The sequence below is a fragment of the Heptranchias perlo genome, chromosome 7 (assembly GCF_035084215.1).
Source record: "Heptranchias perlo isolate sHepPer1 chromosome 7, sHepPer1.hap1, whole genome shotgun sequence".
NCBI lineage: Eukaryota > Metazoa > Chordata > Chondrichthyes > Hexanchiformes > Hexanchidae > Heptranchias > Heptranchias perlo.
In genome coordinates, this window is record NC_090331.1 from 47,766,736 (window position 1) to 47,784,326 (window position 17,591).

Consider the following 17,591-nt stretch of genomic DNA (forward strand, 5'->3'; position numbering starts at 1 on the left):
GATTTGTCGGCTTTTAGTCCCATTAATTTCTCCAGTGCTTTTTCTTTACTAATCTTAATTGCCTTAAGTTTCTCACTCTCATATAGACCCTTGGTTCCCCACGATTTCTGATATGTTTTTGTTTCTTCTACTTTGAAGACAGATACAAAATATTTGTTTAATGCCCCTGCCATTTCCTTATTCCCCATTACAATTTCTCCTATCTCTGCCTCTAAGGGACCCATTCTTACTTTTGCTAATCTCTTCCTTTTTACATACTTGTAGAAGCTCTTACAATCGGTTTTAATTTTCTTGCTAGTTTACTCTCATTCAATGTTTTCCCTCTATCAATTTATTGGTCATCCTTTGCTGATTTCTAAAACCCTCCCAATCCTCAGGCTTACTACTCTTTTTGGCAACATTGTAAACCTCTTCTTTTAATCTAATGCTATCCTTTACTTCTCTAATTAGCCATGGTTGGATCACTTTGCCAATGGAATTTTTATTCCTCAAGGGAATGTATATTCATTGAGAATTTTGAATTATTTCTTTAAATGTTCACTATTGCTTATCTTTTAATCTAATTTCCCAATCTACCTTCACCAACTCGCCCCTCATACCTACATAATTAGCTTTGTTTAAATTTAAGACCCAAGTTTCAGACTTAGCTACATCACTCTCAAACTCAATATGAAATTCTATCATATTATGATCACTCTACCCTAGAGGATCCTTAACCATAAGATTACTAATTAAACCTGTCTCATTAAACAAAACTAGATCTAAAAATAGCCTGTTCCCATAGTTGGTTCCTCAACATATTGTTCTAGAAAACTGTCTCAATGCATTCCATGAACTCGTCCTCCAAACTACTTTTGCCAATTTGGTTTGCCCAGTCTATATGAAGGTTAAAGTCCCTGATTATTGCAGTACCCTTGTTACATGCTCCTCTAATTTCCTGGTTTATACTCTGTTCAACACTATAATTACTGTCAGGGGGCCTATAAACTACTCCCACCAGTGTTTTCTGCCCCTTGTTATTTCTTAGCTCCATCCATACTGGTTCTACATCCTGATTTTTCTGAGCTAAGATCCTTTCTCATTACTGCCTTTATCTCATCCTTTATTATCAGGGCTACCCCCCATCCCCCTTTTCCATTTTGCCTATCTTTTCTAAAAGTCAAGTGGCCTGGAATATTTAGTTCCCAACCTTCGTCACCCTGCAACCACGTCTCAGTAATGGCTACTAGGTCAAACCCATTTATCTCTATTTGTGCCATTAATTCATCTATTTTGTTACGAATGCTTCATGCATTCAAATATAGAGCCTTTAATTTTAAAGATTGGAGTATAAGAGTAACGATGTCTTGCTGCAATTATACAGGGCTCTGGTGAGACCACATCTGGAATACTGTATACAGTTTTGGTCACTGAGTCACAAGGGAGACATTCAAGCTTTAGAGGCAGTGCAAAGCAGAGTCACAAGGATGATCAAAAGCAAAATACTGCGGATGCTGGAAATCTGAAATAAAAACAGAAAATGCTTTGACCTGAAACGTTAACACTATTTCTTTCTGTTTCTTCCTCCACAGATGCTGCCTCACTTGCTGAGCTTTTCCAGCATTTTCTGTTTTTATCACAAGGATGATCTTCAGTTTTAGGGGTCTTAGTTACAAGGAAAGACTGGAGAAACTTGGACTCTTCAGCCTTCAAAGGAGAGGTCTGGTGGGAGATCTTATATAGATATACAGGTCTGTAAATAGTATGGAAAAGGTGAATCTGGAAAATTACTTTAAATTAAATTGGAAGAGTAGGTCAGGTTTAAATTTGTAAAAGACAAAGTAGTGGATAAAGTAGTGGATAGAGTAGTGGAGGCAAAAACCCTGGAATCATTTAAGAACTAATTGAACTGCAATGAGGGGACTTTAGGTTAATTCTGAATGGATGAGCTGAATGGCCTTCCCATCTATTTTATCGTATGAACTATGACTACGGCTGGTTATGTGCAAACGGTTAAGTGACTGGGACAATAACAGACAGTAATATGTAAAGAGGTGACTGGTGTGGTGTAAAGTGCTGTTTCGTTAGATTCAATAGCAGCTAGAAATATAGGGGAGAAATTGTATGGTGTCCTTGCTGCTTGCTCAGTGAAGTAGGTAGAAATCCTGGCTCATCAGCTCCAAGGCAGGTAAGTGTCCTGAGGGATTGTGACTGTCCACCCACCCAATTTTCTGCCAGGCTGATAGGGTTAAAATCTACCCCCAAATTTCAACTCGTCTTTATTGCACTCAATAAATTGACATTGTATTAAATAAGCATATACCTGGAAGCATTGGTGTTGGAAGGCCATCCATATTTCTTGCCAGTGTCTTCTGTAATATAAAAAAGTACAACCCATAACGGTCATATTTGCAAAGGTAAGGTTTTCTGAATACATTTGTGTGTTACTCTATACAACGAACACAGTCTGTGGAGTTACACATTCCCATCACAGGCTGCTAACAGGTTGAGACGTATTGAGGCACGGGGTGTATAATTTGCTAATGCATCCATATGCTTGGCCAAACACATCAATATGAGTGAAGTTTTGTGTAGGTTTGATACATATATTGGTTCATCAATATTAAGCCAAAAGTTCTTCAGCAAACTTAATCAGACAATTCTAGTGTCAGAGTGAAGATCAAAGATCTATGCATTAGCAAACTCTTCTGCAAATTAGAAAAAAATGAATACATTTAATTAGAAGAGAGAAAAATAATGCATTTCAATTTTAACACGTTAGACCTCTATCTTCTGTTGCTAGCTGCCCCTAGTTGAAACATAAATTGGGTGGGCAATAATGGAAAATGGCAGGAGTTTTGTTCCACTAGTACTCTGCCTACTTTGTGCCTTGATGTTATTTCTGAATGCTGAGATCAGTGAAGGTAGAAGCAACTGCCTCATTTAAATATTAATTTGGGGGCGTGTCTGTCAGGTACACCATTTCCTGCTGCAGGATGTCAGATCCATATTATGCCCATGTGAAATGGGCATCTAGGGTTGCTAGGCAGCGATAAGTAACTCAAAGAAAATAGAAAGAACCCAGTGATATTAAGGGAAGTGTATTTCAGACATTTCTTAATAGTTCTTCTTCATTTTTTTTCCTGCTGGTACTTAGGTCTCATGAGTCTTCATGTGAATTATTTATGTTTTGCCTTCTGCATCATTACTGGCATCAATGAGTTTCCTAATTAGAATTGGCCTATCTGATGCAGTTGGAAGAGAAGGATCAAAAAGGGATGCCAGGTAGTTGGAGCTCCATAAGAAGTGTTCTATGCCCACACACTGATGCCCACACATGATTTCACAGACAATTAGTGCAGGCAGAGACTCCTATTCCCAAGTGAAGCTGGGAGATCAGACCCGATGACAGTACTAAGATATGTGAATGCCTGATTAATTATAATGCCGGATACTTCCTCAAAAGTATCCCAATCAAAATATACCCTGCTTTCAGTGGTGCTGCATGAAAGAAGGAATGAAAGAGTAATCAACAGCCAGCACACCCTGATTGGCACAGTGGGGAACTGTGGTCACAGAGCCTACGTCAGCAGATAGCCTGATGCAGAACTGTGCCAAGGACATCTGGAGCAACCACGCAAAGAAAAAACTTGCATTTATATCATGGGTCCAAGCCTCGCTTCAGAGATTTGAGCACAAACCTAGGCTGATACTTCTGTACCGTACTGAAGGAGTACAACACTGTCAAAGATGCCGTCTTTCAGATGGGACATTAATCCAAGGCCCCACTGCCATCAAAAGATGTCATGACAATTTTCAAAGAAAGGCAGAGATGTTCTCCCAATGTCCTTTATCCCTCAACCACTACCACTAACCAGATTAACTTGTCATTTGGAAAAATGACAGAAATCAGAACATTTCCAATTATGTTCACTTTCAAACTAATCTCCTCTCATAACAAAACAGTTATTTTCCATTGACACACCTCTTCAATAGTGTCAAGTCTGCAAGCTATTTCTTCTGTCACTTCACTTACTTCAGTATCCAAAAAATGTCATGAATTTAGTTAATGCAATAACTAGGGGCTAGAAATATCCCCTGCCCAACCCCACCCCAAAATAAATGTAACTTGTTTGTATACCAGCAACACAAATACAAAAATATGAAGAGTAAAATTGAAATAACACGAATAGCCTCAATAAAATGCAATGGAAAAAATTAACTCAATTAAAGCAAAGTAAAATAGCAAATGGAAACAAAATTAACAAGAACAAGACACAAAGAAAACAGAAACAATATAAAATAGATAGGCGAAGAAATGAAGAAATTGGAACACAGGAAAAATTATTAAAAATCAGAAAATTACAAAAGACTAAAACAATTTTGAGGAGTGAAAAAGAGAAAATACAAGAAGATAAAGAAAACTAAAAGGGAGAGGGAGAATTAAAACCATTTGTCAGAAAGAGAAATTGCAGGACTAAAGTAAGGTAGCCAAAGCAAATGCCCTGGGTTTGGAAGAGGGAAAATCAATCAACCAGGGTTCCCCCTCCTGATTGCTACCTTGTGACACTTGCAGAATTTTGGATGAGGTCAAGGTCAGGCTTAGCTGCAGTGTTTACCCGACAGTCAAACAGCTGACCAACACTTTTTGTTTAAGCTCACTCATGAGTGATGATTACTTGGGTAGAGGACAGGACCAGCAATAGTCAGTGCTCACAAGAAATGAGGAGAGAAAAGGATTTTAAAAAAGGCATTTATTGAAAGCTGAAAAGGAAGAAAACTTCAAAAATTTAAATTGAAACTAAAACTAAATGAAAACTTAGGAAGAAAATTGATAAACCTAATTTTAAACTCATTGTAACTTAACCTTTTAAAAAAACTCAAAACCAATCCTTTCAACCAAGCTTTCAGTCACCCCTCCTAATCTCTCGATGTCTGTTTTGCTATTTCCACGTGTGAAACACCTTGGGAAGTTTTTTACACTAATAAGTAAATGTAAACTGTTGTTCAGAAGTGATTGATTCAATGACGTTAATCCACCAACAGAGGGCACTACAAAAGCAGATAGGAAGTTCGAGGCTGGAACTCTGATGAATGTGAGGGTCTGCGCTCGAGGAGGGAACAGCACAAAGGAAACGTATGTGATAACACTACAAAAGTTACACTCAAATCTTATGACTATAGTTAAAAACTATTTTGAACAACACACTTCACTGGTGTTAATAGGAAACTAATCCATATGACACTAGTTATATTTTAATTAATATACATCCTTCATATTTATTTGTTCTATTTTCCTTACACCATCCTTTATGATGGCAATGAGGGTGTAATGCTTGATGGCACTTAAAACTCAATCTTCAGGGTAGCTTGTTTCAGTCTGTCTATTCTTTACAGTGTTCACCCAGATTGGGTTTAACATTGTGCTTTTTTATACATAAAATACTAATCGGACATATACCTCAGAGTGTAGCTGATTAATTCAAAGGCTCAGCTTTCATTGATTTATCAGTTTACCTAATTATTACAACAATCCAATGATTGTCAACAAAAAAACATTGTACATAATTACTCTTTTTCATAATTTTCCTCACATCACACACTCGACACTAGCTCAGACTGCACTGATGATTAGTTTCCACCTGCTACCAGTGTTCCTCTCTAACTGCTGCTAGGAGGTACCAAGAATGTCATTTTTTTCATGATATTCATTTTTTCCCATTTTGAGAGGCCATGTCCATTACCAAGAGCACATCCAGGTGAATTACTCTACCGATGTTACTCCTGATTTACCCAGCAGGAGTTTGAGTGAAGCCCAGTGACTCACACTCCAATATTCTCTTTCTCTCAGTGAGAATGCATCCAACCCCCGTTTGACATCTTCCCAAACAGCACAGATGATATTAATAATTCATCTAATTGAAAACAGTGTCCATGACCTCACTGGTCTACTGCTCTGAACTGTGCTCTAATCTGCAACTTAAAAGTGTCTCTTTTTTTCTTTAACCCTTTGAGGACTGTTGTGGTATTTACAAGTGTGACATTTTAAAAAAATATATTGAAAATAAACGGTATATTTTGGAATGCATTTGTAAACGTTACATACATTTATCACATTCTACATGAATCTGCATTTTGGAGACCATTATTTTTCCATAAATTATATATGAAGAGAGCAGATGTATATTTTTAAACTGCAAAACTCATTCAGTACTCAAGGGGTTAATTCATTCCACGAAGTGGAAATTTCTGAGAATTGGCTACCTTTCAGTGATCCAGGTCACACATCCCCTGCGGCAGGCAGAATGGATGATTATACAGCACCAGAATTATCCCTCAGTACCCAGCAGGAGACGCTAGAAATGTGCATCTGAAATCCATCTTTGTCAATGAGCTACTAACCCTGGATATCAATTCAGCCCCCAGGTAACACTGTAACAAGTAGTCACTGGAAGACCCGAACACTGGTTGAATGCCAAACTCATGCTTACTTGTAAGGTTTTAACAGCCAGAGTTTCATCTGAATCTGAATAAATCTATACATGCCAACCCACAAAACTCAGAAAAACTGACAAATAGCTGCATAAAAGCTGATAATTCAAACAATAGCATATTAGCTGAAAGACAGCCCTGGAGAAAGACCTATAACTAAACCCGCTGCTTCATGGAGACTGAGTGAGTAACATTTCTTTTCATTGCATTGGATTTCAGGATTTTTTTATTAGTGTTTTGGAATCACATTCTGCAATTCAGTGTGTTTTTCTGTGAAAACTGAAACCCTTACATTCACCAGTAGCAGTTTCAAAAGTCCTTAAGATAGAACAAAATACCTTTGATATAGATGCATCTCCATTGAGCAGTAAGATCTATTCTTGATAGCCTGCTGAAAGTCACCCAGATATAGCAAATCTTCTCTGAACATGCCACGTCCACAGTGCTCAACGTGCTACTTATGTCGATGTAAAACCATTACTCCAAACTCGGGCAAGTCTCATCATGAAGTCACATGGATCATTTACATGTACATTGAAACTCTGCACACTTAGGTCACTATCGCTACAATATATTGAACTGCAGTAAAGGGGCTCCTTGTAACTTGTATGCCTGTTCCATAAAGCGATATTATACACCAACGTCCACGCTACATCAAAATTCACCTCACAACTGGGGCTTCAGGTGTCACAGATACTGATGCACCTATTGATTAAATGTGCTTGTACAGCCTTAGCATGCACCATTATGTTGAACTAAACACTGTGCAAAGAACACTGCAACTCAGCCTTCAGAAATTCATTTTTGGATTTCATGTAAAGAGCCACTCAGGCCACCTACCATTCTGCAGGACCCAGAAATCTCCCACCACAAATATCTATCTGAACACAGCAAGAAAGGTTCCACCTCTTCCAGTCAACACTCCTGTGTCGAACCTACAACATAAAATATCTTTTGATCCTTTTTCTCTTGTGACATATATGAACCCTAAACCTTTGGCTGTTCATCATCTCGTCCCTTATTTGCTTTTGCAAATAAAGCCTGCTGCAGCCATGGGTTAAGGTAGTCCCTTGTTGCCTGCCATTTTGGGGCATAAGGAGGCCACATAGTCCTTAAAAACAGGCACTACACGACCCAGTTTCTAGGCCAATATGTTTATTGTGTGATGATTTTTATTTTTTAGGTGTATATAGGCAGCTCAGTAAAGAACCAACATGGTGACTCAAAGAGGTGTAGCACAATGGTTTGAGTGATTTGATTGGTTGTAGTGAGTTTTCGTTCTACAAATAGTGGTTTTTGATTGGTGCATTTTTCAATGAATGGGACATTTGAGAAAACACTGTTCACTTATCAAATAGTGGTTTGTTCTTTTTCAGTAGGAAACATGAGCCAATCACAATTTTTCTGCCTTTCATACACTTTCCTTTGACCATTGGAGTTTCCCCACTCCCTACTAAGACTTCTCATGAATCACACATTACAGACATGTGTGAGGTGAAAAGTTTTTAATTATACAGACATAATATTATTGAAAATATTTCTACAAGGAGTAAGTAAAATGGAAAGAAAGGTGTGGGACACGGTGGAGTCTGCTCTGCAGTAATACTGCATGAAAGTTCACAGGTAGCAAAAGATTCAATCTTCCTCTTCACTTTGTTTGCTGTGTAATGAGTAACAATCATTTTTCTACCAGATTAATGACATGCACTGACCTTGCACAGTTAACTCCACAGTTACTTGGCGAACCCCACCAACATTGGCAGTCTCACATGTGTACTTTCCAGCATCTTCTTTTTCCACTCCTTTAATGACTAAGCTGAAAGTTCCACGTGTACTTTGTTCAATAATGTACCGATCGCCCTTTGGGACAAGCTGTCCATTCTTATACCATGTGATGTGAGGCTCTGGATGACCCCTGACCTGAAAAAAAAGGTATAAATTACTAATAACAATGATTGTTGAAGAGTGGCAACACTTTTACTCTAAGCATGAAGAGCAATAGGGGAAGAATTGTTTTGATCACTTTGTGTAGGCATCATAAACACAAACAAAGAGAACATGTTTGCGGTTACACTCCTCATATTGACTGGATCAGTACTTCCCCTAATATTACTGTGCAGTTCTAATCATAATTTTAAAAATGAAGTTGGCTAAATTAGGCCATTTATAATCATAGCATCAAGTCACATACAGTTGCTGCTTGAATTTTATTTTTAAATATTTAATAAAAATCGAGTAAGTGGGTCTCTATAGAGACAATCTTTATTGAACAAACATAGACTTTTAGGGCAGGATTTTAAAAGCAAAAAACGGGTGGGTTGGGGACGGGGCATTCAAAACTGATATAGGACACACTCTTGAATTAGTGCGAAGGATCCCTGCACATGGCCGTGCTATAGCTGACCTGGGAATTTTTCCTTCTAATATTGTGTATCCAAACCGGGAAAGTGTTCCATTCTGCCCACAAAAAATATTAAATAAAAAAAAGCATCCTTATTGATTTGACTGGACTGACCTCCAGTAAAGGTGTGAGATGTGTACCATTCAATTATGGAGCATATAGATGATTGTCCAGGCCAGAATTATTTTTAAGTCAGATGGGTGTCTGGCATGCATGCACACATTACTACCTTAATTTGGAGACCATTAAGGATGGTGAGAAATGCACTCTAAGGGCATGATTTTGACCCCGAGCCGGGAAGGGGGCGGCAGTGGGGGGGATCAAATTGTGGACGGGAAACTCGGAAGTACAGGTTTTTCTTCTAATATTGTGTATCCAAACCGGGAAAGTGTTCCATTCTGCTCACAAAAAATATTAAATAAAAAAAAAAGCATCCTTATTGATTTGACTGGACTGACCTCCAGTAAAGGTGTGAGATGTGTACCATTCAATTATGGAGCATATAGATGATTGTCCAGGACCCGCCCCCAACCCGCCTACTTCCGGTTTACACCAGGACAGGACGAGGGGCGGGCTCCCAGGAGGTGGGTTGGTGATTAAAACCTTTCAAGGAGGTTGCAGTCCTCCATTTTTCCAGAGTTTCCAATTTCAACCCCTGGGAACCGGGATTCCTGGGCCTTCTCTTTTACGCCTTGGGAAAGTAGGCGAGAAGGCCCGAAACTAACAGGCATTCTGGCACAGGTTGTGGGCCCGGAGGAGCAGGAGTGCTTCCCCCAAGCCCAACAAGCCTACCTGCAGCGACCCCCCAACGATTGCTGACCACCCCCACTCAATCTCCGCCCCCCCCACCCAATGATCATGGACCCCCATGGACCCCCAATTTCCCCCCCACAATGATCGCGGACCCCCACGATGACCCTTGATCTCGACAACCCCCCGTGACTGACCCCCGATCCCTCCCCTCATGACTGACTCCTCCCCGATGCCCCCCATCCCAACAAAGACTTACCTGGTTGCTCTCCCGTCCGACTGAGGCCAACCTGTCAATCAGGCGGTCAGTCGGACGGCAAACTGACAAAAAAAAAGACATCCTTATGTCAAAATCGTAAGGACGTCTGGGAAACCCGTACTTCCGAGTTTCCCGTCCACAATTTGATCCCCCCCCCACCGCCGCCCCCTTCCCGGCTCGGGGTCAAAATCATGCCCTTAGTGTGGATTTCTCACTACCTTAATTTGGAGACCATGAAGGATGGTAATGGGTTTGCATGCATGCCAGACACCCATCTGACTTTAAAATAATTCTGGCCTGGACAATCATCTATATGCTCCAAAATTGAATGGTACACATCTCACACCTTTACTGGAGGTCAGTCCAGTCAAATCAATAAGGATGCTTTTTTTTTATTTAATATTTTTTGTGGGCAGAATGGAACACTTTCCCGGTTTGGATACACAATATTAGAAGGAAAAATTCCCAGGTCAGCTATAGCACGGCCATGTGCAGGGATCCTTCGCACTAATTCAAGAGTGCGTCCTATATCAGTTTCAATTCTTACATTCCCCACACGAGCTATATTTCTGGGCAAGTAAGATTTCTAAGTTAGTCCCAAATTATGTGCAGTTTTGTGCTGTGAGCAGTTATCTACAAACCAAACTCAGCTCACATGGGATCTGTACAATCAGCAGAGAGGGGGATTTTCATCCCATCATTCTCAGCTCGAGACAAATGCAAATCACATAGGTAGAAATGTCCTGAATCATTTATATTTCAATATTTTCCACACATTCCATCCAATATGACATTCCCCACCCTGAACACCAGTACCAAGATTTTGAAGGGAACATGTTTCTTCAGCAGCCCCCCCTCCCCCCCATTAACCTAACAGTCACTCAGAGACACATTTTAGCCATCTCAAAGTCTGAATTAATCCTAGTCCTGGCTGACTTTTTGAATTTGATAGGAAAGATGGACAGCCAAATTTCAATTTAAGAACAGCTTGATGATCATCTAAAATAGGTGACAGTCTGGTAGGAGAAGTAGTATGTAAAATCCCTGATGATCTAGAGGTGGTATTAGTCCTCATCTCCAGTGCTCTAATAGAGACATTCTGGTTATTCAACAAAATTTAAACTTGAGTCTTGATACAGTCGTCCAGCATGTAGCTATTACTAAAAATTTTACACAACACTTAAAGTAGCTTTGGGGGCGGTTACTGTGCACGTACAATTATTCAAAGCAACCATACTGAGGGAGTGCAATTGTCAAGGTAGCACAGGAAGTTGCTGCAGATCCTTAAGAAGACTGATGGATTAGATGATGTCACAGATTCACAAGTCTGCCAAATAAGTAGGTGGAATTTTATTTTTAGTTATTTCAGGGAAATTGCTTAATGTGAGGAACATTGGAGAACTCAGAGGTGGCAAATCAAATTGAAGAGACTCTCACAGGTCTACCGCTAAATACACTTTAATAACAATGAACAAAAACAAAAGGAATTGATTTGAAATTCACACTATTGGCTTTTAAGCAAATACAGAATCAGCCCTACTCCTCCTGGCCCCACAAAAACTCCCAAAAATTCCTGGTCCACTTGCGGAGCGGCCTCCAATAGTCCCTTTAAGGACCGCGGGTTAAGCCTGGTATAAATGGGCACCGTACATGTTCCGCCCATTTGTACCTGAAATTTGCAGTTGCAGTCTTACAACCGACAGGCACCAGCAGCTCGCCGCGATTATTTAGTTGAGGCCCAAGGACCAATTTCTCACAATCCTTGGGCCTCTGTCTTCAGGTGCAGGGATTGTTCCCTGCACCCATTTGGTGCCTGAGAACTGGATTAAATGAATTTCCAGGTCTGTGTCTTTCACAGCAGATATTCTATGTGATAGAGTAACCGATAATATGATCCCGATGTGCAGCACTGAAACCGCTGGTGTCCAGGCACTGGCTAGAACTGTGGCTGAATGAGTTAACATCACCACATAATGCAAGGTCAGCCCATTACAATGTTATATTGTTGCACCCAATGCATAGCACACAACATACTAGCAATGCAGAGTTCACAGAGAGAGAATTTCAGGCACCAGCAGTACAAAAGTGGGATGGCCAATTATAGGATGCAAAGCATATTGGTTTCATGGTAGACCTCCGTACTTCATAAAACAGGGAGCCTGTGCCCAATGCACTTCAATGCAATGGGCATCGGCCATCATATTATTGGCCCCGAGAGTCTTTAAAGCAATGGGAAGTGCTTTGGAATTGAAGAGAGAGCCAGATATTGTCTTTTGTGAAGAAAGCAAATCTTTAATTAAAATAGTAGAAAATGGAACTATCTTATTTATAGTTGAGTAGAATGATTAAAAGGTTAAACCTTCCATACTGCTTCTTAGAATTATCTAGTTTTCTTCACCACTTAGTTCCTTCTCTATCACTTGTATAATCTTGTAGACATGCCTCTAATTGCAATATCAACAATCCTTACCAGCATTATTTCCCCAATTATATTCTGACCCTGTATTCTTTCCCCCTCAAAGCACCAGTTCACCTTTTTCCCAGTAGCACAGAGACCACTGCTTTCATGATGAGGCTCTCCCCTATAAGTTGCCATTACTCTTGTAAAATGATTGTTACAAACACAATTGTTTATAGACATCTATGAAATACAATTTTTCTGTTCATTGGTAAAGTCGTTCACAACTTGACTCCTGAATTACCCATGGCCACAGCTGGTGGCAGCGTGCAGAAGAGCATAACAAATTGCCTGCAGCCTATCTACTTTAGCTTCAGTAGTAATAAGGTACACTGTATACATTTTTTGGTGGTATTTTTTTACATCAAAGTCAGGGATACCAGTGCTGGGATAGAACACTTTTCCATTTTGGGCACCAAGTGTCAGAGCTAAGAACTCCTTGTTAGGTATCGCAGAGCAATATGCAGAGTAAAGCTTTGTCTACTCTACATTACCATTTATTATATTCACCAATCTTAGAAATTTTTCGCACAGAAGGAGGCCATTCGTGTCTGCGCCAGCTGAAAAAGAGCTATCCAGCCTAATCCCACTTTCCATCTCTTGGTCCATAGCCTTGTAAGTTACGGCCCTTGTAGGTTCAAGAGTCTTGAGGGTTATCAACTGGGGGCCAATTTGGGCCAAGCTATGAGCAGATTTTTCACATGGACTTGTGCCCACAGGGAACTGGGTTGAAGCTGCCCAAATTCACTTCTTCATCTCACACAGGATCTTTTCAGCCAGCAGATGATGCTCCCATCCCACCACTCCGGGCTGCATTTGAAGCCAGGTCCAAGAGCTGTAAGAACAGCTTTCAAATTCATTGAACCACTCAGCTGACTCAAAATGTTGTGGGTTCAAGCCCCACTCTAGCTCTTGAGTACATAATTCCAGACTGACATTTCAGTGCAGTGAGTGAGTGAGTGCTGAACTGTTGGAGGTGCCATCTTCCAGATGAGACGTTAAACTGAGGCCCCATCTGCCCTCTCAGGTAAAAGATCCCATGGTGCTATTTTAAAAGATGTTTGTGGACTTGGGACCCTCATGGGACTTCTGCTTTTAATTATGGATGGAGTGTTCTAAAGGGTTGTGCATTTAAATTATGTGGAACATCCTGGTTATTCCAGACTTTGCCGGAGCGGGGCATCTCATGGCGTGCCCTGTTAGTTAGACTAATTCATGCCCACAAAGTTGCTGGAAGTGTGAGCTGATAGTGGCATAGTGAGGGCAGCGGGGCACCTGGGATCTGGGTGAATAACGGGACAGTGTATGTCTTTAACCAATGAGATTTAAGGATTGAGAAATAAACAGAGTCAGGACTGAGAAGGAGGGTGAATTAGAGTGGGTGATTTCAATGTCAAATCAGGTACAGAAAGAGAAATAAAGAAGTAAAGAAAGATTGGATTAAAAGAGAGAAAAAAGAGACAGAAAGTAAAAATAAGAATTTTTAAAATTTTAAATTTGACATTTTAATAATCTCCTAAAACAACTCACAACCTGAAGGAATGAGACTCCAGAGTTATAATTGTTCGCTTTCTGGGCAAGTAAGGTTGATTGGCAGTCATTATCAATTATCTTGTTGTTAAAAGGGTACTTACGCTGTTAATTACTCAACCTAACTTTCTGTGGCGAGTTTAATGGGCAATTAATGTGCAAATGCAGCAACTTCATGAAACTCACGGGGAGGTTAGGCGCGAGATACTGTTTTCATGAAGCTAACAGCAGAGCGGTGCAAATCGGCCAGCAACTTGTGGTGATTCACAATTCAGCCGGCATCTCTTCCTCACCACAAGTTGCTGGCCAATTTGCACCGCTCCGCTGTCAGCTTCATGAAAACAGCATCTCGCGCTTAACCTTCCCGTGAGTTTCATGAAGTTGCTGCATTTGCGCATTAATTGTCCATTAAATTCGCCACAGAAAGTTAAGGTGTGTGTCGCTCAGATGCTGTTATTTTTTCAGCAAAATCTGGGCCATTATATAGCATTCATGTAATCATGTTACTGAAAGTCTATCTGATGAATTTATCTTGCAGCTCTCTCACAGCAGCTGTCTGTGATTCTGCTGTGTCTTCCTTGTGTCCAAATTCCTCTGTCTTAGGGGTTTCATGCAGCTTCTGACTTGGTCTCCTGATCAGAAATCTCAATTTCTAGGCTTTTCTGAAGAGGAAAAAATGGGGAGGACACAGCAGGCCGCAGGCCGCATAATGGAGGGGACCCCCCCCCCCCCGCATCTCTGCATCTGAAACTTCACTTCAGTGTATCAATGGCATGTTCAATTTGAGTGCAGATGTGAACCTTGTTGCAGCAGTCCTCCACTTCATTGGTGGTCCTTCTCAATGGTGTTAGATACCATGGTAGTATTGGATACCCTAGCCAGCATCTTGTGTGTGATTCTGAAAGAGTGCAGGGACAGTGGACTTCCAAAGGATGAATAAATCATGGCAGCTCCTTGCATACTGAGCAATGACATGCAGAAACCAGTGGCTGCAGTCACACACTAATTGGACATTAAGACAGTGAAATCCCTTTCGGTTCATATTGTGTTGCACATTGGCAGTAGGGGCTCATATTGCTAGATAAGTGCAATCTATTGGAGCAAGGTTTCATGAAAACCCTGTGTTCCAATAAAAATTAATGTTCATTCATTTGTCTTGATTCTGCACCAAATGCAATGAACTGGGCTGCCCTGACAAACAGAACATTAATTACTTGCCTTATGCAAGAACGGACAGCAAATTAACTGACCTGGCAGAAGTCATCTGTTGCCCTTTGCAATAATCCAGTGGCCAGGAAATTAAGTGCTGTACCGACTCTTTGAGCCACAGTAAGCACTGTCCTGATTCTTGAAGAAATTTACATATCTCCCTGTTGGATAAAGCAAATATCTTTCAGGGCTACTGGGCTGAACCACAGCCTTCCTTTGCGTAATTCCCGGGATATATTCAGCGAAGGGAGAACCTTCACCACACGGACTGCAACGGTTCAAGAAGGCGGCTCACCACCACCTTCTCAAGGGCAATTAGGGATGTGCAATAAATGCTGGCCTTGCCAGCGACGCCCACATCCCATGAACGAATAAAAAAAAATCTGCTGTTTCTGTACATCTTGGCGGGTGTCTATGGTAGGGTCTGGATCTTCTGTGGTGCTGACATGGTTTCTCTATCCTACTTCCTTCTCTTCCTCCTCCAAAATATATATCACAAACAGGAGATTCCCCATAACCACACACCCCCCCACCACCCCAGCAAAAAAATATCTCAAGGGAAACTTCCAAATGAAACTTTCAGATAGGCCCACTGGGTTTCTACCTTACCAATCCATTGGAATTTCAGGGCCCAAATCTTTAAATTGGCTTCTAAAATCTATTAAGACTTATGAGTTTCATTTGTTTTTGATAATGTGTATTCAGTGAGGTTAAAGCATATTGTACCTATTTTTTTTGCATGCATTTTCCAACCAACCATTAATTATATAACAACGTCTCTTAACCAGTCTTCTAAAACTGTACTCTTTAATGCTGTACAAAAGCACTAGACCTTGTGGGTTTTATTTTCAAGTTCTGCTGCAGCCTCTGTTAAAATGCAACAATATTTACATATTTTCTTGGAAATGTATGTATGCTCATGCTGTAAAATATGAAACACAAAAGAATTTGGAAGGGGAAAGAGAAATCAGAATAGACCTCAAAATAATATTTTTGTTAAAATGCTATGACCTATACTTAAACGTCTCAAAATGCTTCAATTACAAAAACAATTTCAAATATGCCAAGGACAATATGTTCAAAATCAAACATAATGACAGTAGTAATCCTCTTTTACTAGTTTGGTTGCAGTGTTTGACCAAGCTAACATAAATTGTCATCTCCCTGCATAGACTTTCAAATTAAATTCCATCAGGTTTAAAGTTGATCTCATGCTCAGAGTGATTATGCAGTGAGTAGATGAGCCATACAGACCAGGAACATCTCTAGATTGAACCCTGATTTGTGCTGTTAGCTGATCTCAGCTGGGGCAGATACTACAATTGGCCTTAGTGTCCTGGGTTACAGGGGGAAAATTTGGTCACGGTTCCTACAGCTGATTGCTATCCAGAGACTGCTGTTGGAAGTTCATGTGGGTGGATAAGGATATAAGTAGGATCATATCGAACTGTGAAGCCCCCAACATACAATTAAATAACTCCCTGATACTCACTGTCAAGACTCATACATGAGTAATTGCACCTTCCCATGTTTTGAACTTGGGTAAAGTACAAGAAGGTGTCTGGTGCCCATGAGCCATACTTTAGCAAGGAATCAACAATGTCAGAGGAGGAGGAAAGGGAGAGAAACTGGTAGGATAAGTAAAGAAAAAAAAGGTACAAATATCTCATTGTTCCTTAAAGTGTATAGGGCCAGTTTTCCTAGGGCCCATAGAAATGAGCTCTATGTATGGAAAGTGCACCAGAACAGCACTGGACCTGACATCACTTCTCTTCACCCCCAACTTTCTCGAAAGGCTAATTTGCATGCAGCTGATGTTAAGTTGGCGAGTGCTAAGACCGCCTATTGAGCACAGTCAAAAGTGCATGCAGAAGCTCCAATTCCTATGTTAGGTGGTGACAATATACCCAATGGCACACATTTGTGAAAGCATGACTAAGCATAATACTAAATGATTCTTGGGAAGCACCTCAATCACAATGTGTCACGCATTCAATGAATGAAGACATATCAAGGTGATCACCGGGCAGCAGAGTCTGACTGGCCACACCTACAATGCAGCTAACCATAACTGTAGGCATTAGTGCACCTCCCTAGCAACAACCATGAGCAATTATCTTCACTACAGATCTGGGTCAACAGATGCAGAGCTGTGCCATCTGCTGCTAGGATACATGTGGTATAGGGTTGGTACAGTAGTGATAGCAATAGTTAGCTGCAGCCCCCAGTCTGCCTCCATTACCATCTCCTTCCAGGCATGCTGACTTATGTGGATGGTGCAGTGGAGTGGTAAACAAAGCCATTCTCTTTGTAACCAACTCATGTAGCACCACCTCTGTTCCGTCAGTCATCAAATAGCATGGTGGGCTCTATCACTTGCCTTCACATTGGGTTACCCTTCCCTTCATTTTTTGCTCATGACTTCATTCCTCGCTCCCCTCTCAGCCTCGGTAAAGGCTGACGCGGAATTCAAATACCTTTTGAGCTTTTTGTAAGCCTGCAAGAATTTTTGT

General features: G+C 40.6%; 1 protein-coding gene across 6 annotated transcripts in view; it reads right to left on the reverse strand.

Moving 5' to 3' along the window:
* mylka (myosin, light chain kinase a) overlaps positions 1-17,591 on the reverse strand; it is a 316,681-nt gene that overhangs the window by 182,069 nt on the left and 117,021 nt on the right. For all 6 annotated transcript variants that reach the window (XM_067987458.1, XM_067987459.1, XM_067987462.1 and 3 more), the window contains 2 exons: positions 8,184-8,391; positions 2,303-2,351 (listed from right to left, as the gene is read on the reverse strand). In XM_067987458.1, the coding sequence (XP_067843559.1) occupies positions 2,303-2,351; positions 8,184-8,391 (257 nt within the window). The remainder of the gene's footprint in view (positions 1-2,302; positions 2,352-8,183; positions 8,392-17,591) is intronic.